Below are 22,924 nucleotides of genomic sequence, written 5' to 3' on the forward strand. Positions count from 1 at the left end.
GCAGGAATCATAGGACCGTTCAGGTTGGAAAATACCTCTAAGATCATCTAGTCCAACCTTTACCCTAGTGCTGATGTCCACCACTAAACAATGCTACTGAGTTCTACATCTACACCTTTCCTGAAGACCTTCAGGGATGGTGACTCCACCACTTCCCTGGGCAGCCTGTTCCAATGCTGCACAACATTTTCAGCAAAGACATTTCTCCTATTATCCTACCTAAACCTTCCCTGATACAACTCGAGGCCATTTCCCCTCATCTTATCACTTGGTGCTTGGGAGAAGAGCTCGATCCCCACCTCGCTGTAGCCTCCTTTAAGATAATTATGGAACAGAATTTTCTGTCCCTGCAGGGGCCAAGGAGGCAGTGACGCGCATAGCTGTTTAGGAAAGCAAAGTCAGATCCAGGAAGCAAAGTCACCTGCAGAATGGTCAAGGAGGTGCTGGTGGGGCTTATGTGGATGGGACAGGCTTAGAGACAAAACCAGAGTGCGGAGGGTGGCTGAGAAAGAGATTTAGTTTGATTCTTTGTGGAAGCAGAGCACTGCAGAGCCTTTGGTCTGAATTCAGAACTCACAACATAGCTGCGCCGAGCTCTGCAGACGTGGTCCCAGCAAATCCTATTTTTATTGAGCGTGGCAAGGTGTCATTATGGGCTGCCCAGTGTTACAGAATAAGTGGAATACCGAATCTAGTGGAGAGGCTCAGATCAAAGAAGCCTGTGTTGGCCTAAAATCCCAACGCATTTCACTGAGTTTCAGCTCTGAGCTTTTTTTTTTTTTTTTTATTTAGGTATGCCACAGCTGTAAGAATCAGAAATGCCTAAGTACCATGTAAAAGCTAATCTATGGTATGTTTGCAGGAGAGTTTTATAGATTGAGATGTTCTGGGCATTTCAGAGATATATCTAAATCTATCTAGAATTAAAGTTGCCAGAGTCAGCATCAAAGGGCTTTGAACTGCTGGAAAGAAGCTGTGAAGGTGGCCTCTGCATATTGACTGAGTCTTTTTCAAGTTGTGAATTTCCCTTGGATGTTATCTGGGAGGGGGAGCTTGCAGTATGGGCAAGTAAGTAGTAGGTATAGATTTAGTAACATCCAAGGTGTTACAAAGCAAAAGAAATATCTTTCTTCACCCCTTTTTCTGCCATTTGCTGCGGGGGACCACACTGGAAATCAGGTCCCATCTTCAGCTTGCCCTGAGAAGGCAAACCGGGGTTATCAGGGATTAAAGTAACAACAAAAGAAATGTTTCTCTTTTATGCGTGTTTAGGTTATAAAACGATGGAGTATTTCTTCTGGTGGAAGTGATAAAACTAACGCTAGCGTAAGTCTGGCTTTCATTTTGTATTGAAGAGCATTGTAGACCAGTCCCAAACCTTTTCCTAACGCATGACTCCAAACACATCCCTTCACCAGTAGGAAACTCCTTGCCTTGTAGGCATGAACAAGGTCAGAAGGCTCCTGGAATACCCTTGCACTCTTTCATGCGTAGAGCAGAAGGGATCTTTACTGGGTCTAGTCCATCTGCCTGCATTCCTGTATCTTTGATTCCACTTTTAAATAAGCAACCACAAAGTCAAGCCACCAAGCCTCTCTCCAACCCTGGCAGTTTCCCAGCCTCTCCTGGCAGCATGTCCCGTTGTCCTAAGCCCTTTCCCAGACACGATGCTTTTCCTAATCTTCTTGCAATTCATCTCTCCTCCTTCAACTCCAAGGTCAGAAAGCTGCCGCTGAGACTTGAACTAAATGTCTGCATAGAAGAGAGACTTCCTTTGCGAATTCCTAGGAATGGTGCTGACCCTGTTTAGGGTTTGGTTTGTGTTGTTTTGTTTTTTGTTTTTATTTTGATTTAAATGTTAGTACTTTCTGGCCAAAACTGATCATCCCATCATGCTAGATACATAGTTCATTTCAGATTAATTGTTACATTGTTAAATTAGAATAAACAGAGGAATGGGAGAACAAGGAACAACAAATCTATCTCTTTAGGAAGGGGGATTGAAAACTCAGCCATCATGCATATTTACTGTTGAGGATTTCTCTAGCTTAAGTTGTAAAACATGATTTTTCAGCAAAGATCTGAAGGTTTGTACCGGCACATATACTCTTCCTCTCCAAGTACTCTGACATGTTTAAACTTTGGATAAGTGTTACTGCAGTGTACACTTCAAAGGTAAAGAAGACTGCCCTTTACCCACCATCCCAGAGCAGTTACTGGCAGAGCTGGAAACATCGTCAGGGGTTCCTGCATGTTTGAGCTGTTTGGCTTTTCTCCTTTACAAGATCCGTTTCTGAAGGGCATTACTGAGCTGAGAATGACCCAAGCCCTATCAAAGACAGCCTTGACTTGTTCCTCTGGGCTTGTCTCTCATCCTACAGACATAGAGGCAGGCTTGGGGAAGAATTCTGCTTTCCCCTCACCCAGCAGCCAGGGAATCCTTTGCTTACACCTCTCTTCTCCCTTGCATGGAGGCCACAGGGGTGAAAGATCTGTTTCCTACAGTGAGAAGGCAAAAAGGGATGCAGAAGGCTCTGCTCTTCTGGGTGATGTTGGGCAACACCAGCCCTGGTGCCAGGTACAGCTCCAAGAGGAACAGCCTTATACCATCGGAGCATCCTGCTCCAGGGCCAGGCAGGAGCTAAAAAAGCTGTCCTGGTAAAAGCTTGCACAGCCTACTCCAATCACCAAGGAGGCTTTTTTGGCTGTAATCAGAGGCCTTAATCCAGCAAAGTGCTGAAGCACACATGGGCTGCAAAGCACCCTGCAGTGCTGCCATGAGCCATCACACGTGGCCCTACAAGTCAGCAGAGGTCTGGAGCCCAATCCACACCCCACCGAGATTAGGGGTGTCCCCACAGCCTGTCATCATCCTACTGTGAGCAGTGCTGCCAGGATGGTGTGTCAGAGGTAGGCAATTAGGAGAATGGGAGTAGTGCCAGGCCATATTTAACGCGCTCCCAGGGAACACTGTGGCACCAGTGTTTGCTGCAGTCAATTTTGCTGCAAACCAAAGCACAGTGCTAATGCTGAGCTGACTTTGAGCCTCAGAGCACAGTAACACAGTAAAGTCCTTCTCTGAACAGCAAACATGGATTTTCCTGTTTGATTTTTTCAATTTATTCCATATTCCATGGACTTTCTAATATGAACCCCAACTATAAAATTGCTCCCATTGGAAGCACGCTCAGCTATCCCTGATTAAAATTGCCCAACCCAAAATTGTCCTTGTTCAAAGCATTCAGGACCACACATCTACCTAACTTTAAGCCTAGACCAGCACACGGGTGTGGGTCTCACACATTTGTGTCATTAAGAATTAATCAGGGATGTAGAATATTACCCAAATCTAACTTTTCAGTGCTAGCGAATAACAAAAATAAAGTATTAGTAGACTGACATACAGCAAGATCTGACAACTGCAAGTCGAAAAATCAATTTTTAATGCACTGATAGACCTCTATATGACCTTATCATGGGTTACAGTAGATTTTGTCTCGCTTGCAGTCTTCAAGATCAGATGAGACAAAGAAGATGGGGAGGATTTGGGGAAAATCTGCCCTAATTCAAAGGGAAGGTACAAGGTTGTTGGCAGGACTCCTTTGCTCCTGTTATGCTGGACTTTGGGACAGGTTATGTCTGTCCCCCAAAAGGGATTTGACTCAGGGACATCTGGGTTTGTTTTGCTCATCCAGACAGCTGCTTTGGGACCAGCCTGTGTGTGGCAGTTGCACATTGTTCCCCTCTCAGTTTATCCCAGACCAAACCGAGAACTGGTATGGACCCTGAGCCAAGAACCAATATGTTGAAACATCTGAGAGGTCTGAATAGTCGTCCTGTAGACAGCTAATTTGTAGCCAGGAAACACAGAGGGAACCAAAGGCTTGGAGACAACCAAAGCAGGATTTGCATCAGAAAAAAAAAATAATAATAACAAAACAGCCACCCACACCACACATTCTAAGTAATTAAAATAATTCAAAGTGCTCTCAGCATCTGGGATCCACCAAGCCTTCATTTTTAACACCATAGTGAGTCTTAAAAGTAGTCCTGATTATTAATCCTATTTTCTTGCTACTCTGCTGGATGCCAAAGCGAGTGCAGATGGGATGGGTGCATCCCACAGGTTGCTCCACGAGCTGGGTCCTCTGCTCTCCCCTCAGTCAGGGCTGAGACTCAGCCAGCCTGAATTCATCCAGGCCCTGAGTACTGCAGGTATCTCTGTAGCAGCTTTAAGGCACGTTTTGCTGCCCAAACGGATGCGTGTTGAAGTGTTAGGTTGGTGCTGAGTCAGACAGCAGAGTTCCTCCTAGTCATTCCCAGCACCTTGAGTCATGCTTTAGCCACCTGATTGCTCAAAACAGAATAATCTCATGGCTGGAAACCTTGCTGCAAGTTTGTTTCTCAGTTTAAAAATCTGCCTTTTGCCTGTCTCAAGCATTCAATTGTTTCCCTACTTCCCCGTACACATGCATATTTCCCAAGGTCTGTATTCATTCAGCCAAGAACCATCCACATCAAAGCAGGACGGTGGCTTCTTTCAAGCTCCTTTGTACCACCCGGGAAAGATTTTTCTGCCCAGATCTGTATTGTCAGGGTAAAACATCTCCAACGCTTCTCCTCCCTGCGAGTTAATTGCTAAAGAGATTCCAGCGCCTGGGCTGGATGTCAAGAAGGGTCCCCATGCTCTGCAGCTGCATGGTATGAAAGTGAAGGCTTTGCAGCCTTTAAGGTAAGCCAGGGCTTTGTTTCTTCTTTGCTTAACACCAGCTTTGAAAGCATTGGAAGTGACACTCCTGCCTTCCCCCTCAGCAGGAGCCCTTTAATCCAGTTCCATTAGAGAAGTTTGAATCACATACATATTCCTCTCTCCTTGCCAGCATCTGGCTTTGCATTCGTTTCAAACAGCAGCTCTTTATTTGTGCAGAGGTCAGCGAAAGCTGTGCTGTGCAGAGCTCTCCACATTTCTCTGCTTTGACTGTTCTTATTAGCTGCTCACTACGCCCAGCTCCCTATGGCTTGAATGGCTTCTGCTTTGGCTGCAGCCCTGTCCTGGACCTCACATAAAGGTGCTGGACTCATTCCTTAATTCAGCTCTAAGCTCAGCTCTGAAATTCAAGTCCCATCTCTCCAAACCCAGTGGAAAATAAACTTTTTTTTTCTGCCATTCTCTGACTTTCCCCTGATTTCTGTTATGCCGCTTCTGCCCTGATTACTCACTTTCCTTTTCTTGGGTCGAGATTTTTCTAAGCTTTCCCCTTCAGACACCTGCAGGATGTGCCCATCCCACCAGCACTTGCTCTGGCATCTAACAGAGGAGCCAGAACAAAGGACTATTGATCAGTGCCGTAGCTCATTGCTAGTCGGGGCTGCGTGCCTCCCTGGCAGGCTCTGCTGCTTGACACAATTCATCTCCTTGCTCTCTGGATACCTGGGATTCTTCACACTGGCTCAGAAGCCGGCAGCTCTGGGAAAATACAGCTTCTCTCCATGGGAAGCTCTTTGTGTAGTCTGAGGTTGTAGTGGTGGTCAAACACAGGCTTTTTCTTGCTGAGGAATTAGAAAACTGGGAGCCTGTGTCCTTCTGCAAGGGAAGCTTCACTTACAGGTGGGGTGTCTCCTCTGGGCCATGTGTTTAATTCTCTCTGCACTTTTTAAAGGCTTCGGTAATTGACAACTATTAAAAGACAAATTAGAGTAACTGTTACAGGGAGGAATGCTACATAAAGTAGAATAATTACTACAATAAATTCTGCTATGAAAACTGTGACAAACTTTAATTCATTCACCCATAAACCATCTGTCAGCTGCCCACTGTCCCACACGCCATCACTCAGCAGTTCACCTTCTCCTGTAGATCACCTGATAACCCATGTTCCAGCTATCAAGCATCAAAATTTCTCAAAAAGGCATTTTATTCCCAGTATCTTCTGTGCTGACAGCCAGTTTCTGCCTTGTCTTTTGATGCTAACCCGGTATCATCAGCTCCAAAACCACTCAGTGCCCACCAACAGGTTCAAGACAGATCAAGCAAAGGACTCTGTAAGGAATCAATCACGCTTTGGGTGCTCTTGGTCACCTCGTGGCATCAATGGTTGTTGGCAGTTTGGGAACACCCTTGTGTCCGTGTCCACCAGCAGACTCCTCAGTAGACCATAAAAATTGTGCAGAAAAGAATGGTGTGTTCACTGGGTAGATTAATGGTGAGAATACCTTGAACAGCTTGTTCCTTATGCTGTTGGGACCCCTGGCTTTCTCTACAACCTTCAGGCAAGGAGCTGTTCATGAGTTTATGGAAAGTGGTGCTTTTAAGGGTCTTCAAGAACTCCTCAATGCCTGTTCTCATCAGCTGTGCATGGTTCCTCTAGATTGGCTCAAAGCAACCCTCCAGATCAGCCCATCTCAACTTCAGATGGTACAGAAGCAGAAGACATATTTTTCTTCTCCAACAAGTGCATATTTCAAGTTTTCTAACTGATTTCCATCTATATGAGTTAAAAACACATATTATTTCTTTTTTTTTTCTTTTTTTTTTTTTTTTCCAAAACAAAATTCTAAATTAAGCCAGCCTGTTCCTTTTATTTCACTTTTCTCTAAAATGAACAGCAACAGAAAGCATCGTCTTTGAAGCTCCGTAGGAGAAAACGAAGTAATTGCAGCTTCAAACAAAGAAAGGAAAACACTCCTTTTTTTTTCTTTTTTATCATTCTGTAAAAAGAAAGAAAAAAAAAAAAAAAAGACAGCTTTCCCATTTTCTAATCACTTTTCATCGACATTGATCCAAAGATGGATTAGACAGCATGCGCCATATTTATCTTTCAGATTCCCTGCTATATGCTCTGAATAACTTCATTCTGGTCCTGGAGTCATCAATGTCATGGGGAGAGACCATTTGTGTCATGAAATATCCTTTGAGTTGACACTGGAGGCGATGAACACAGTGTGGGAGTAGCTGTTCTAGGGGAGGTACCACAGAGTGCCCTGTAGAGAGCACTGAATTCCTCCTCAGGTCATTCAGGGTAACTATTAAGTTTGGGTATTAAAATATAAAATTAAAAAATAAAAATAAAAAATAAAAAAAATATAAGAGAGCTTAGCAGATCGCACATTTTGTTGGTTTTGACCGACATGTTGAAATGAAAGCTGTGTCTTACAAATCCAGGCAGTCTCCCTTGCTATATTTATGAAGCACTGCCACAGCTCCTAAGCAAAGGAGCTGCACCTGGATCCAGGTGAAGCCAGATGGGGTTGTAGGTTTGGCAGCACAAAGTCAAAGGGCAGAAGATCCCAGGGCAGGGAGGTTCCTCCTCCCACCATCTCCTTTCCATAGCCACATGGAGCCCTGGAGCATTGCAGTCTGCCAGGACTAGCGCTAGGTGGATGTTCACCTAACCTCTGTCTTCAGTAGCATTATAGGAATTTTGTAGGGGTGAAGGATTTTTGTAAGGTTGAAGGGTTTTTGTAGGTTTAAAGGGTCTTGGAGGGTTGAGGGGTTTTTGTAGGATTGAAGGCTTTTTGTAGGGTTGGAGGGTTTTTTTAGAGTTGGAGGGTTTTTGTAGGGTTGAATCGTTTTTGTAGGGTTTTGTAGGGTTATGTTGGCTCTTCCTCTGACATGCCTTCTACCCCAAAACCTTTCCCTTGCTTTTAAGACATGCAGCCAAAACAAAAGCTGCGGGTGAGCAAAGGATTCTCCAAATGCCACCGGGGCGATGGAGGCCTCCCATCTGCCCTGTGCACCAGGTTGTACCCTAGCCTTAAGCCTGGGGCTCCCTCTACCCCGCCATCCTGGCACCAGCCAGGAACCTGGGAATATTTTTTCCCTCCCGAGCAGCCAGGAGCTGTGTCAAGCTGGAGTAAAGGCTCTGAGTTATTGGCAGTGCAGCCTCTGCTCCTTTCAGCTCCCGTCTTGGCCCATTCCTGGTTGTCTCCGAGGCGTCAGGCCCCGGGCCAGCAGCAGTGCCTCTTACAGCCGGATTACACAACCCGCTCTTGAGTTTTTGAATTCTTTTCTGTGCTTGGGAGGCTTTCCCTCCTGCTCACGAGGACCGCTGAGACCCCACAGTGTGGCTGGGCAGCGGTGCCAGGGCTGACGCGGGAGCCCGGTGGCATTTCCTACATGCCGTTCAAGTGGCTGGGACGCAGTAAAAACCTTCTCCGTATGGAGGGAAAGAAAAAGGGCACTGTTCCCAGGAGCCTGCTACCAATTCCCAGGGTGGCAATTGCCAAGAGGAGAAGATTTTCTGCTGCTTCCCAGCCTCCATGCCAGAGCCCAGCCCGGCTGATGGCACCGAACCTGCTCAGTTCTCTGCAGAGACTGGGCACTAAATCCTCAGTCCCCGGGGCACGACCATGCTCTCTGAGATCACAGAATCACACAGAATCACAGAATTGTAGGGGTTGGAAGGGATCTTAAGAGATCAATGAGTCCAACCCCCCTGCCAAAGCAGGTTCCCTAGAGCAGATTGCCCAGGTAGGCATCCAGACAGGCCTTGAATATCTCGAAAGGAGGCTCAACAGCCTCCCTGGGCATCACTAGATAACCCGTTGCTGATAAGCTGAATGGGAACCACTTCACCAGGTCTCACCCAGGGACGGTCTGGGCCTGCCTCGTCTCCCCAGCAGAGTCTAAACAGCTGGGAAAACAAGAACAGGGCAGGCACATGGCAGTGCATCCTCAAAAAGCAACCCTTAGTGCCTCCAGCACTCTTTGCTCAGAGTAGTAGTTCTTGTCATGGAAGAGATGGTCATCACCATCAGTGATCTGATCCTACCATCAACAAGCCACTAAGCATCACAGACCTCTATCAGGACCGTGTGCCATCTCTTTTCAAGGCTGAAAATTCTGAGTCTGTGTAATCCTTCCTGCTAAACGTGCTCAATAACTTTGTTCGTGGCTGTGAAGTGGGCGCCTTCATCACTTCCACCGTATCCTTTTTGGGATCTATCAGGAAGCCTACAGAGAGCACATCATAGGCAAGATGCAGGTGCTGAGTGGAGTTGTGCGCTATCGCAGTGATGTTTTCAGTTTCATTCTCTTCCTAATAATTCCCACCACTTATCCTTTCTTAATAATTCCCAACATCCATTTTTATCACGATCAAGTTATTATTGCAACCCTTAGGTCTTGTCCCTCAGTGCCAGATCCTATCAGAGGTCACTGTTGTGGATCTGAACTTGTAATTGGTTTGTTGTTTTGTTTTACTGTTGGTTTTATTTCCAATTTTTGTTCCCTATCTGAATTTGCAGCTGCTCTCACTCCGTAGCTCAAAAGCAGCCCATTACAAGACCAGCTCCGAGGTTTGCCAATCATGCCCAGTGAACATGATCAGGTCTGGGTGCATCTTCACAGCTTGAAGGTCAAGAGTGTGGCAGATGGAGGGACTATCAAAACAGAGATTGAAAATAGAAGGATCTGCTGCTGAAGGTGGCCATAAATAATGCCATCAAAGAAGAGCTTTCATTTGAGAGGAAAGATGGAATTATTTATGAGCATTACATACGATCATTTGTGCTGCTCTGTTAAATAACACAGCTGTAGACATCAGTAACTTTGAAAACTTGGGGTACTACAACAGTAGTGGGAGAAAACAAAACATTTTTCATTGGAAAGAGCTGTTCTGGCTAAGCTTTTTGTTCTTCATCTTTTGGGAAACTTGCAGCTTCATTTCAGTTTTTGTTCTGTTTGTACTTTTGTCTTTTTGTGTACCTGCTCACCACATCTTTTCATGGCAGACTAATGGACCTCAAAAACACCATAGGTAAAAGTTGCACTTCAGGGAGTCTCAAACTTGTCTCATTAAAACACACACGGAGATGAAAAGGTTTCAGGTTTTACTAACAGTGCCTCTTAAATGAGTTCCAGGATAGATAATGGAATAAGTCAACAATTGTATCACCTTTTCCATCCTATTGCTGTTAATCAGCATCGTGCTACCTCATGGAATAATGTAAGAATAACACACGGCATAAGAGCAGCTGTGTGCCATGGGGTTTAATGAAAACCACAGCTGCAGAATTCAAAAACTGAAACGTTTTGCTCTCTTCTGAACAATACAAGGCCTTTTTTAACAGTTATTTTTTCTCCCTTTAAAATAAAACAAAGACAATTTCAGAAAGCTTTCACTTCCCATTGAGGAGAGGACCAGGTTTACCTGGTTCCCACATTCATCACTCCATGGCCACCAAACGACCCAGAGCCTTCTCCCCGTAGGCAGCTGCAGGGACAGCTTCAAACACATTTATATGAAGGGTGAAAGTCTGAAAAAGGAGAATTTGTGGGTTGGCTGATAGGATGGAAGCCCTCCCCACTGGGATAGAGGTTGCAATGCCTCTTCTACTGTCACTGCAGCGTGGAGTGGGATAAATCACAGGCTGCCTAAAGATGCTTAGGGACAAACTCAGAACCCAAAGCAGAAGGATTTGTAGCAGTTGCGTGTTTACATGTAGGTTTCCTATGGGGCTGCAGTGATCTCTGCTGCATCCTGCTGTGCAATTGTGACACCACAGTCTGTGTGCGGCCTCATCTCCCCTCATCAATACATCCTGGTGACAGCATCGAGCTGTGGCACATCCCAGGCTGCATGTGAGCTGCTTGCATGTCTCCTGAGACTTCTTCTCTCCTTGTCACCCCCAAGCAACTGCCTTTCCTCCCACCCTTTCTGCTAGCTACCACTTTTTCCCTTTGGCAGGTGGCTCAGAAGGGCTCTGTGCTCCTGTCACATGCAGGGAAGCTTTTCTTAACCAAGTGCTGGAGTGTTTTGTGGGGATAATTGACTGTGAAAAGCATCGCTCTTCGTGGGGGACAGAAGCTTAGTGGAACACCTCATTTAAAATCTTTGCATGGACTCCCCTTCAAATCCTCACTGAAGAGTTCCCCAAGTTTACAGCCCCAGTCTCGGTGCATACCGGCAGAAGCATCGCAAGATACTCTCTGGGCTGATGTCCATGGTGGGATGCTGGCAGGGGAGTGGGCTAATAGTCCACAATAAAGCCTCGAAGGCTTGGTGTAGAGTTGTTGTAAATGTTTTTAGCCTCAGAGCTGACATTCCAGCCCATCAAACAGCGTGGGCTCACTGGCAAAGTGGTTGGCAAGCTTTGCTGCAATTCCATAGCTTGTAAATAGCTGGGCCACATAATGAGCATCCCATCTATATGGGATGCAGCTGATATACATTCAAACAGACCTCATCGTAATCTGAATTTTCACATGGGGATTTCCTGTAGACATGGAAAAAGATCTGAAGTTCTTAAAATCATTTTCACTTTTCCATTGGAGTTGTGAGTGGGAAAAGCCTCAGCTGAAAACTGAAGCATCTAGGCATTATGTTAAAGAGCAATGGGGAAAAAAAAAAAAAAAAAAAAAAAAAAAAAAAAAAAAAAGATTTTCTTCCTGAAAATAGTCAATTTAAACACTGAGTGCAAATCTCATTGAAATCCCATGTTATCTCAGATCAGGAGTTTTATGGGAAAAATTGACTTTGATGTAAGACTAAAGAAGGTGAAAAAATGGCAAGCATTGAGCAGACACTAACCTCCTTCTCTTGTGTTTTGTGTGTTTTTTTTTCTCTCTCTCTCCTTTCCTATTCCTTCCTCCTCTCGCAGCAAGAAAAACAGCAGACACCAAACAAGAGACCCTGGGAAGGAATCAGGAAAGTCCAGTCCCCACCGTCATGGGTTAAAAAGGACATCGAACCTGTGGCACAGTCTCCCTTAGAACTAAAAACTGTAGAGTGGGAGAAAACAGGGGCCACCATCCCTCTGGTGGGACAAGACATTATTGACCTTCAGACGGAGGTCTGAGCGGAAAGGGAAGAAAGGGACTTTTTTTTTTTCCGGAAAACAAACGAAACAAACAAACAAAACCACGTTTTAAAGAAATGATTAAATTAAATCGGAACCGAGCGAGAGAAGTGTTTGGTTTCTTTTGAAACCTTTGGTAAGACGGAGTAACTTTTGTATTGTTCTCAGCAGAGAGGGGAAATATTACTTTATAGAGTATAGTAGCTGTAGGTTCAGGACAACACGAGCTTTCCCAGGTAGGACTGGAGAAGAAGTGAGCCTGGAAGAAAGCGAGGAGGAGGCAGAGGGTGGGGAGGAGCTGCTGGGGAAGAGCCCTGTGGATGCTTTCAGGCCGCTGCCACACGCCGGGAGCCTTCCTGCTTTGCCACCAGGAGGTGCAGAAGGACAGCCAGCAGCCACCACAAAGGGCCAAGAAGATCGAGGTTGTTTGGGGAGCGCAAGAGGTGACGCCAGCGGTGCGGTCCAGCTGGAGGTCCTGGAGGAGAACCCAGCCTTGAGGGATTGTGGCATCCCTTGCCAGTCCTCACTCCCCACCTCTCCCTCACCAGCTTGTCTGAGAAAGAAGGAGCCAGGATGTGCCCAGCAGGTGGCCGAGAAGACGCCCCCACTTCTCCGTGCCACCACACGACCTGGCATCTCCGCCGCGGGTCCGTACGGGGACCAGGAGGGACGTGGTGGGCGAGAGTCATGTCACCCATGGCTCAGGTGGAGAGGTAAGGTGGGGCTTTCTCCTCTCAACCCCCCCATGGTGGAGCTCCTGTGTGCCCCGAGGAGTGGGCCAAGCACAGGAGGAAGGAACCACCTCCAAAACCTGCTCGCCCCATCTCCAGGGAGAGGGTTGAAGGTGTTAGAAAAAGAGACCACCAAGACGAATGTAGGTCATTTCATTGACTGTTACATAGATAAACTCAGCACAGGCCTTGCGAAGGTCTGCTTGGCCTCATCCTTTTTTTTTTTTTTTTTCTGTTACTTTTCCTTGCTTTCGGACTCAGATTTGTTCCAAGCTGCCCCTCCCTGGAAGGCAGAGAGAGAAAGAGGGAAAGACAGATCCACCGATGTACCTGGAGATATTTGGTATACAGAGATGTTGCCTTAGGACATTGAGACAAACTGACAACATGAATAACGTCCACTTGGAAACAAACAAACAAAAAAAATAATCTATTTTTTTCCTTCTTCTTTTCTTTTCTTCAATAAAAAGAGAACTTGAAACCCGAGACCTTTCTTTTCTTTGGCTCTTGTCGTTTCGAATGCCTTTCCGTGCCGTAGGACCGCGCAGGCATGGGGTGAGGATGCCACCTGCTGAAGGTGGAAGGCAACTTGCTCCGTGGAAAGTTTGGGATGGTGGGAATACACGGCCCCCTTTGCCTCTCGCTTGCAATGTTTTGCTTTGCTTTATTCATTTTGGGCTTCAGTTCTTGTCCCCTCGCTGGCTCATCTTCTCCCTCCCCACTGCCCAGAGCCAGCGGGCAGGTTTGTGGTCCTACAAGAAGGAACAGGTGGAGTGGTCAGGAGCGTGGGGCATTCCTCATCATAAAATGCTCTGTTTATTTCGTCATGAAAAAAATAACATTTTTTTTTTTCATTAGACATTCGTCAAGGTGATCTACAAAAAATGCTATCTACATTTCACCCCAAAAAAGTGTTGTGCAATATTTTTATCATTAAAAAATATACCGCTGGCATTCCATGCAGCCTTTTATTTCATGTATTATTATTTTTTTTTAATCATTCCCAATAGTGTCTGACATTTGGGACAACTCTCCCAGCTTTGGAGATGTGCAGTGCCAAACCTCTGTCTGTGAGTGGCCAGATTCTGCCAGACAGCAGTAAAGCTTGATAAGGGTCTGAGTTATGACTGCATGTTTGGGTTTCTTTTTTTTTTTTTTTTTTTAATTATTATTATTTTAACATTTTTAGGAAAAAGCTATGAACCCAAGAGGTAAAACAGTCACTGCCCCCAGTTGTGCTTCTCCCACTGAGAGGTGTTGCTGGACATGCAAACATCTCTGTGCCAGCTTTCCGTTGGGCCACCTGGGTTGTTGGTCTCTAAGGACAGTGGCATTTACCTTGCCATTAAGTGTGTAATATGACGGATGGAAAGAAAAACTTGAAAATACAAACAGGTTAATATTAGGAAAATGATTACTTATAAAAACTGTGATATTATTGTCCAATTTTAGATTATTCTATGAAACAGGAAAGCACAAAGGCCTCCCTCAGATGCCGGGTTGTATGATATTGTAATTATTATAATTACAAATAATGAATTTTAGCAAACAGATATCTTTATACTGTGTTTTAAATATTTTTTTTCTTTTTTTTTTCTCCCCTCCCTGCCTACCTGAACCTGCTCTCTCCTCCCCAACCTTTCCCATTCACCCATTCACTCCGGCCTACTTGCAGGACATTAACGGTGTTATGTAATTACAGAGATAAATGTTTGTTTAATAACTGTTGATATTCGACTTTCTCTGCTCAGTTCCTTCGGTTAATTCTGTTTTTCCTCACCCTACCCGCCCCATGCCACGCCATCCCTTCCTTCCCTCCTCTCAATGTTCGTCAGTTTTTTTTTTTCTGTACAGTTTTCAGAGCACAAAATGAATGTGTCTTATTTCTAATAAAAGAGGTGGAAACTCTAGCGATGTCTGCTTTTTAAAAGCTCCCCACGTATGATTTGCATCAGGCCCCAGTGCTGGGAAACACCTCTGCTGGACACACAATGGCTCTTTGCCCTAAAAGATCCATAGCCTAGGACCAAATGTGCCCCCCAGGTGCATCCTTTGCCTTTAGTCTGTAGCTTCTTGGCACCCCCAAACCACCTTGAATTCCCTTTTCCATGCATCGCAGCCTGCTTTTCTGTGGGTATCTCCACCCCAAGACTTGCTGCCCGCTTCCCAACCTATGCCACGAAGGGCTGATATTACCATAGACCAGGAAGGATTACTGGCAGAGGGCAGCGATGCTGGGTTACAGTTCCCAATGGGGTCTGGGTGATGCCGGTGCTGCCCTGCAGAAACTCATGCAAACCCAGCCCCTGGTTCACCCCGACGTCCCTTCCACCTCCATCATCACCAGCAAGAGCATGGCTCAGAGCACAAAGGGCTTAGGGATGTCACTCATGAAAGGCAACAAGAAATGGGTTGATCCAGGGATTATTTACTTCCTTGCCATTTCCCCTTGAGCAGCTGAAATCCTCCAGCAGTAAAAACGTGCCCTTATTGTCCTGACTCTGCTCCATCTCCTGATCGACAGCTTTTAGGTTTGCGGGCAGGCCTGCAGGAGTTTTGGGGTCTGCCCCAGTGCTGCTATTCTGCAGGGCCTTGATCCAGAGCCACCAGAGGTGCCCAGAAGGAGCAGCTTCCCTTGGCCTGTTTGGATTGAATCGGATCTTGGAGCACTTTGCTGTGATGCATCCCCGCTGCGACACCTGCCACCAAAAGTAGATGACAGCCCACCGCGCTTGGCATGACCCATCCAAACAGCTGGTGCATCTGACAGAAATAAAAGAGCAGTCTTTGGCTAGGCAGGCTAAAATCCTCTCGTTTACACCATGTCATCAGGGAGACCTGTTACTGTGAGATGGCATCGGTCCCATGGTGACTCCCCAGGTGGAGGAGCTCATCCTCGCTGCAGAGGCCACGTTGTCACCACTTAGAGCCTCAGTGGCTGCTGTGAGATATCCAGAGAGGTCTGAAATGGTTGCCGTGGGTCTTAGAGGTCCAGAGGGTCTTAGCCCAGTACCCCACTGTGATGATCCAGCCAATCTTCACCAGCAGCACATGAGGGCAACATGTTCTAGGGCTTCTCTATCCTTCCCGGCCCTACATCTCCCATATTATGATCCTGTAGTAGCATCAGGCAGAAGGGAAATACTAACCCGCAGGCACCTTGCAAGGTGAGGGGCTGGGAGGGTAGGAGAACCCAAATTTCTTATCACAGCCCTAGAGGCAGGTCAGGAAGTCCTGCTATTCCTCATCAAGAAGACCTGAAAAGAGGGAGCCACATCCCCGCAGTGCTCATGGAGCTGTAAATATCAGCAGTGCTGGGGCTGATCTTGGAGCTGGCAGATGCAGGGGGTCAGTGCGTGTGCTTGTGGTTTCCTTTTGTGCTGTGGTTACGATGTGGTGTGGGAGGGTGAGAGAATAATTCAGCCTCCTGAGGTCCCCCCAAATTGTCTTGATCCCCCCAAGGATCCTGTTTTGCCTCCACTCCAGGCCATAGCCATGGGGCAAACACAGAAAGCCTGTAGCCACACCATGGATCCACAAGGAGAAAGCACAGCCATGCTGCATCAGTGGAGAAATGGCACACTGCACAAATATAAAATACTTCTTGGTTGTGACTGGAAAATTGAGAGGAAGCTGAAAATTGAAGAAAATACAAAGCATTTGCCCTGGACTGCCCATATAGAAAATGGGGCATGTAAAGCAAAACACCATTCCTGAAAGACCTGGGACCAGGGCAGGTTTACTCCCTATACCAGAGATTTTCTGTGTTTTCTCTGTTTTCTCTCAGAATTGGTCAGTGGGGCTCGCCTTGCTGCCAGCTGGGGCATCCAAGATCGGTGAAATGAGTTTGGGCCTGAGCTGAGTACCTGCTCCTGAGCTCCTGTATGACAAAACCTAAAGAGAGAAGAAAAGGAAGATTACTATTTTTAATTTGTTTCTTCGTGGTTTTGCCTGTTTGTTTTGTTTTGTTATTTTCCTTATTTTCACCAACCTGCATCTTCCAGGAAGAGGCCAGTGGCTCCCCAGGGAAACATCTGCCTTGTGGCTTTCATATGAATAGCAAACGCCTTCAGAGCAGCTTCCAACAGCCTTCTGAGCAAGGAGCCCTCACAGGATCCACGTGGATGATCTCTCCAGGTGCTTTTCTTGCTCGCTCAGACCTATTTTCCTTCATGGTTTTCCACAAAACCTTTTATTTTCCCGAGGATCAAAGCTCCATCATGTCCACCAGCCCCATGTTTAGGTCGATTACCTACCAAGCCCTGGAGACAACCACATGGATGACAAACACAATTCTAAGCTGATTCCACACAGGACTTCGTGTTGGGTAGTCAAAATCATTCTTTCCTGTTAATATTCTTTAAATACCTGTGAATTCTTTTAGGCCTTGATGCTGAATAGCACCAGCAGAGAAATTCACTGCTGATTGTATGCATGCAACGTCTGAGTAATAAACATCTCTCATTACGCTAGGTCATTAGCAAGTTGAGTAGCTGCTACGTCTGTAATGCCATAAAAGAGACCCAGGGGAATGAGGCAGTCAGGTTTAAGTCACTCTTTAGTCTCTTTGCTGATCATCTCAAGAGAAGTCAGCCGTGCAAACCGAGCTCCCTTCCTACACCCCAACAGCTGCCTATGGAGGCCTGTGGCATGGAGGCGCAGGCCGTGCCTTGCCCACCTCCTCCTGGGGTTTGTGCACATCGGTGAGGAGCAACACGGCTTCAGAAGACATTTCACAGCCACCACCACACCCAGAAAAGCTCGGGAAGTCCCAAAACCATGTTCTGGCACCGGGTTCCCAGCCATCAGCTGCTTCACAGCAGTTTGCTTCTTTGAAAAGCAGCACCTCTTGGCTCCTGCTGAGTGCAAGATCTACTTCAGCTTCTAAACTGAGAAATAAAGGTGTTGTGTTTTGTTGAGAAATAAAGACAGGCAGGACTCACAACCAGTGGGGAGAATTACCATGTGAGGTTTGGGTGATCTGTTTTGCTTTTTCTCCTTTCAGATTTCAATTAAGAAATAACAAGGCACAAGAAGGGTGCTGCTCTCAGCTGCTGATTCCTCATCGACACAGACACACCAGGGCTGGGTCTATGCCATCACCTCTTCCTCTTGACCCTAAAGCCCTTTAAGTAACATGCCAAATTACAGGAAAAGGGAAGTCAGTATGGCAAACAAATTTTCTGCTGTGTAAACACATGCAGCTCTGCTGGCAGCAGCAGCTGGGCAGGTGTTAATATACTTGTTTATTGCAGGACATCATCAAGGTACCGCTTCAGTTAATTAATCCAGATCTCTAAAGAAATGCAGGTACATGCCTGAACATCAAAATCAGTACAGGAGAAAGGCTGAAATTCCTTTCTCAGTGTGTCCTGAGCAGTCAGTAGTGAGAAGCATTTCTCTGCTGGGCGTGAGGAACATTTCATCACTTTCTTGTGCCCAAGGAGTTGTCCCTGCAACGAAAGCCACTGCCATGTCCTGCAAAGAGGTCATGGAGAAAAATGTCCTAAGTGGTACAAAATGAGAGCCTAGCCCTAAATCTTTGACACATGCACGTTTATAGGCACACAGATATATATATATGTGTGTGTGTGTGTATTTCCCTACACACACACACACTTGCACATGTCCTTACCCACTACTTCATACACACACAGGTAAACCACTGTGTGTGGTTTAAGTGTACAAAACCATTGAAATACATTTGGGCAGGTTAAATATAGTGCATTTGTGCTGTCAAAGTGACTTTAGAAAGATGCTCAGCAGCTAGGACATATATGAGAAATGTGCTCAGTGGATGCCAGAGGCAGAATGGGAATTAAGCAGGAAGCAGCAATTAATTAGCTGCAGCAACATGTGTCAGATCTGCCCATCTGCAATAGCTTTCTTGTTGCTTTTTGATTTGTTTATTAGTTGTGGTGTGTTTTTTTTTTTTTTTTCTTTTTTACTTTTTTTTTTTTTTCTATTTATGATGAGGAAACTGATTTTTTTTCAACCAGTATACCAGTATAAAGTCCAATTTCAGCAATGGTAAAGCAAAGCACATTTTTTCTCACCTGATCCTATGGGGCTGCTTATTTTTGCCTCCTGTGGGCTACTGGAACTGTGAATGAGCTATTTAATTCTAAGTCTAGCAAATTGCTGCCTTCCTGCAGAGATCAAGACCAGCAGAAATAGAAAAGAGCTTAGCATATGGAGGTAAAAAACAAGTCTAGGGTCATGTTTGGGGGTAGCACCTCAGGGTATATAATGAATTTTCTTTATGGGGCAGAGACTAAAAGAGATGGGAACACAGTTTCTAGTTTTGTCACAAGCTTCTTTGCATCTCTTTGCATAAATGCACTAATCTATGTTTGAGCTTCCCCAGTTTCTTGGGCACTAGTGATGGCACCCAGTATGACCACAGTTTCCCATGTGTCCAACAGGTTTAGCAGCCCATGCAAAGTGACCTGCTGCAGCAGCTGGCACGTAGCCGTGCTTTATGCAGCACACAGCAGGGAAGAGGTGTCTTTTTTTTTTTTTTTTTTTTTTTAATCTAATGGAAAATGTCAACTTCAAAGCCATGAAAATTCAAAATTAAAATCAAGCCCTTCATGGCAACACTTTGACAAGTGACCTCTCCAGAGGTAGAGCAACGACCAAAGAGTTATGCAAATATTGGGAGTGATTTGAAAGATGGAGAGGCAGGAGAGAAAAGAGCTGGCAAATACTGCAGGAAGTGCAGGGGAGTTTCTGTTCAGTAGAAATAATTGATTGAAAAGGCAAATTGTTATCTCCTGGGCTGTGTAGGATGAAGTTTTTCAAGGAATGGACAATCAAAGGGTTGTTTAATGCATACCAGGAGTTTCTTCGCTTTGATCAATTGTTGTCTGAAATAATTGGTAGCTTCTTGGCATTACTTCATGTTTGGACCTATTATTAATATTGTAATTTGGGCTTTGGCGCCTCAGCCAACATAGGCTTCCATCACTACTGGGCTTTTTGCATTTCAATGGGAAATAAGAGGCCATGTTATCTTCAAAGGACTGGCAACCTGTTTGAAAAACAGGAGGGGCACAGGGGACAGGCAGAGAGGCTTGACTTGAGCAAAGAAAATCCATCAGCAGAGGAGATGGCCAAGCACCAGCCATCTGATTCCTCCACAGACGCCCCTTAGGCTAAGCCACAGTACCATTACAGCTACTAGATCCTCTCACTCTGTTTTGCCCAAATTTCTGCAAGAAGCCAAAAGCCTGGGAGGAATTGAATTGAATTGGGAGGAATTGAATTGAATTGAATTGAATTTGAAGTCTCTTCCAACCTAGAAATTCTGTGAAATTCTGTGATTCTGTGATTCTGTGATTCTGAATTGTGGGGTCCCAGTTGCTGACATCTCCACTGACACAAGCAATAAGCTGTCTTTTGATCCATGATAGGTTAGGATAGCAATTTCACGATGGATGACACCAAACATTTCTTAATGAAAAGTAGTGATTTAAAAGGTTGGCCTCACTGATCTTCATCCATACTAGGCCAAGACAGTGGAAATCAGCTTGATTTATAAAGGGCCATCCCCACTCAGTCTCAGGCAGGGCTTTGGGCCCATTATAAGAATCAGTAGAGACAAAAGCAAATGGGAAGCATTCTTGGCTGCACTAGACAAAGTATCACCAGTGGGCCAAGAGAGGTGATCCTTCCCCTCTGCTCAGCAACTGGGAGGCCACACCTACAGTGCTGGGTCCAGTTCCAGGCCCCCCAGTACAAGAGAGACTGTGATATACTTGGGAGAGCCCAACAGAGGGCCACCAAGACAATGAAAGGACTGAAGCATCTTTCCTACAAGAAGAGTCCAAGAGATCAGGGACTGTTCAACCCAGAGAAGAGAAGGCTCAGAGGGATCTCATCAGCATCTATAAATATCCCAAGGGAAGGAGCAGAGAGATGGAGTGAGACTGTTGTCAGTGTTGCCCAGTGCCAGGACCAGAGGCACTGGGCACAAACTGGAGCACAGGAGGTTCCCTCTGAACATCAGGCATCACTTCTGTGCTCTGTGGGTAATAGAGTCCTGGCACAGAGATGTTGTGAAGTTTCCTCCTTGGAGACCTTCAAAAGCCACCAAGACGTGGTCCAGGGCACCTTGCTGTACGTGGCCCTGCTTGAGCAGGGGCTGGACCAGATGGACCCAGAGGTCCCTTCCCACCTCAGCCTTTCTGTGGTTCTCTGATTCTGTGAAAATGGACCACACGGTGTAGTCAGTTGACCAAAGAGAACTTGTTTTCCATAGAAATTCATTACCTTCCTTAAATAAAACAGCTGATTTTGTTGAGCTTAGATCAGCAGTCAGAATAATTTTTCTGTTCTCAGCAACAAATAGATTATCGCACTGTGGTATTGATGGAGAAAATGAGACATCATGTAAGTCATGGATAAGAAAGCTGCTGGGGGAGAAAAGACTATGATTAGAGTAAGGCAGGAGTCAATAATTATATTCCTCAGTTAAGTTGCAGAGTTTGTCTTACTTAATGTGTTTGCTTGATACCTTGGAACAAAAAGGTAGGTGTTTGCCAAGAAAAGGTTTGGAGGCAAATATTTGAAGGGTGTTGTCAATACAAAGAAGGATTGAGACATCATCTGATAAGGATAACTAGATGACTGGTGAGAGCAAGGAGAGGGACTGAGTAGCATTTCTTAGCACAAAGTACAGAGCCAAACTAAGCACAGAGCTCATGCTGTAGCCCAGGAGGCTCAGCAGATGGGAGCAACAAAGGAAAAAGGCTTGGATGCATTCAGGACAGTCATCAATCAGAGAAAACTCAAATGCCAAGCTTTGGGTGTACCAGGAAAGACCTTTCCAAGACAATAAAGAAGAGGAGATGACATTTTGCAAGAGCTTGATGAGATTCCTCTGGAGCAGTGTGTGTGTTCAGGCACAAAGGGTTCCTTGGGATGCCCAACCTCATGAGATTCTAGTGCCTCCTTGGTGGTGAGACCAGTGCAACTGGTCACCTACGGTCAAGGAAGAGGGATTCAGACCAAGAATAGCTAGTCAAAAGCTCAGATAAACTGAGACCACATGTTAAGGCTAACAGAGACCAGCTTGCTCAATGCTTAAACAATGTCAAGAATTTATCACTGTTGCCAATGACTTTGTTGTTGGAAGGGAAGAACAACATCAACAATAAAAAAATAAATAAATCAGAAAACGAGAGTTTTATAACCTAAAGAACAACTGAAATTTATATCTAAAGATATAAATGGATAAAATGAGGGTAGAAGTTATGAAAGACTGTCTGTCCAGAAGAGGACAAGCTTTTTATTCAAAGAAACTGAGCATGTGTTTCCCACCACAGGTTACCTAATGGTTCAGCATGAGACCCACACACATCCCTTTCTGCTTTGCTGAATTCATATCCTCCATGAGTGCTTGTAGCCATGCCTTGGATTGAAAGGGGATTCTCCTGAGGGAATGGAAAGGATCGCAAGGTCACATTTTAACTTGATGACAAATGAAGAGCAGAGTCCTAACCTCTGTTGTGAAAACAGCCCTCTTGTTCTGCCAAAGTTTTCCAAAGGCATCTTTCCTCCAGGAGGCCATGGTGCTTTCTTCTCTGGTCCATTGGGAGTCCTTGAGCAACAGACTGGAAATAACTCATCTCCTGTCCTTCATCCTGGATGAAGAGGCATCTGAAAAGCAACAGTCCCATTTGTTTTCCAGCTGTACCCTGGATGTGTGCAGGCACCTTCCAGACTTGTTGGACTCAGGGACTTGCAGACTGGTTCAAATGTAGGAAATGTGTGAAAGAAATATATATTTCCTTGTCCCAGCTTGTCCCAGATCTGTGAGGTACAAAGAAGCAGGGAACACCGAGTAAAGGAAAAGAAGAGGGATCTTTTTTTTCCGCCCTTCCGCAGGCATGGCTAATTATAAAACCCTTTAGAAATGCTCCTGCTGAGCAGGTGAGGGGCTGAGATGAAACAGCAACTTAATCCACGGGGATGAACTCCATCAATGATCCAATTATTTAGGATTTGATGCCTTTTGTGTTTCAGAGTTGGCAATTCCCAGCCCCGTGTACAGAGATGGACTGCATTTCGCACCAGTGAATTTAGGGTGGGGGGAGACACTGGAGAAGACTGCCTTGATTTACAAACGAAAGCGATTAGCATATAAATTGGTACTATAGGTTAGCGAGCAGTGTAGCCTTGCCGAGCTGAATGAATCAGCAGGGCTGAGTCTGTGGGAAGGAGGCAAATTAAAGTCTCTGTTCATACCGCTCACTTTAGAGTGCTGGCAAGAGAAAATGAAAGTCATTTTTTGTGTCGACTTTATTTATCTTTGATTATTTTTCACTTGCTGCTGCTTTAATTTCTGCCTCCTTTTCTCTTTCTGTCTCCCTTCTCTCCTTTTCTCTATC

General features: G+C 45.5%; 1 protein-coding gene across 14 annotated transcripts in view; it reads left to right on the plus strand.

The window, feature by feature from the left end:
- Window positions 1–13,688, plus strand: part of ADGRB1 (adhesion G protein-coupled receptor B1) — a 260,069-nt gene extending 246,381 nt beyond the window's left edge. For all 14 annotated transcript variants that reach the window (XM_084509051.1, XM_084509056.1, XM_084509057.1 and 11 more), the window contains one exon: window positions 11,602–13,688. In XM_084509051.1, coding sequence (XP_084365177.1) covers window positions 11,602–11,799 — 198 coding nt within the window. In that variant the 3' untranslated portion in view covers window positions 11,800–13,688. The remainder of the gene's footprint in view (window positions 1–11,601) is intronic.
- Window positions 13,689–22,924: the final 9,236 nt, after the last annotated feature.

This window comes from Aythya ferina, assembly GCF_964211825.1.
Source record: "Aythya ferina genome assembly, chromosome: 2".
Taxonomy (NCBI): domain Eukaryota; kingdom Metazoa; phylum Chordata; class Aves; order Anseriformes; family Anatidae; genus Aythya; species Aythya ferina.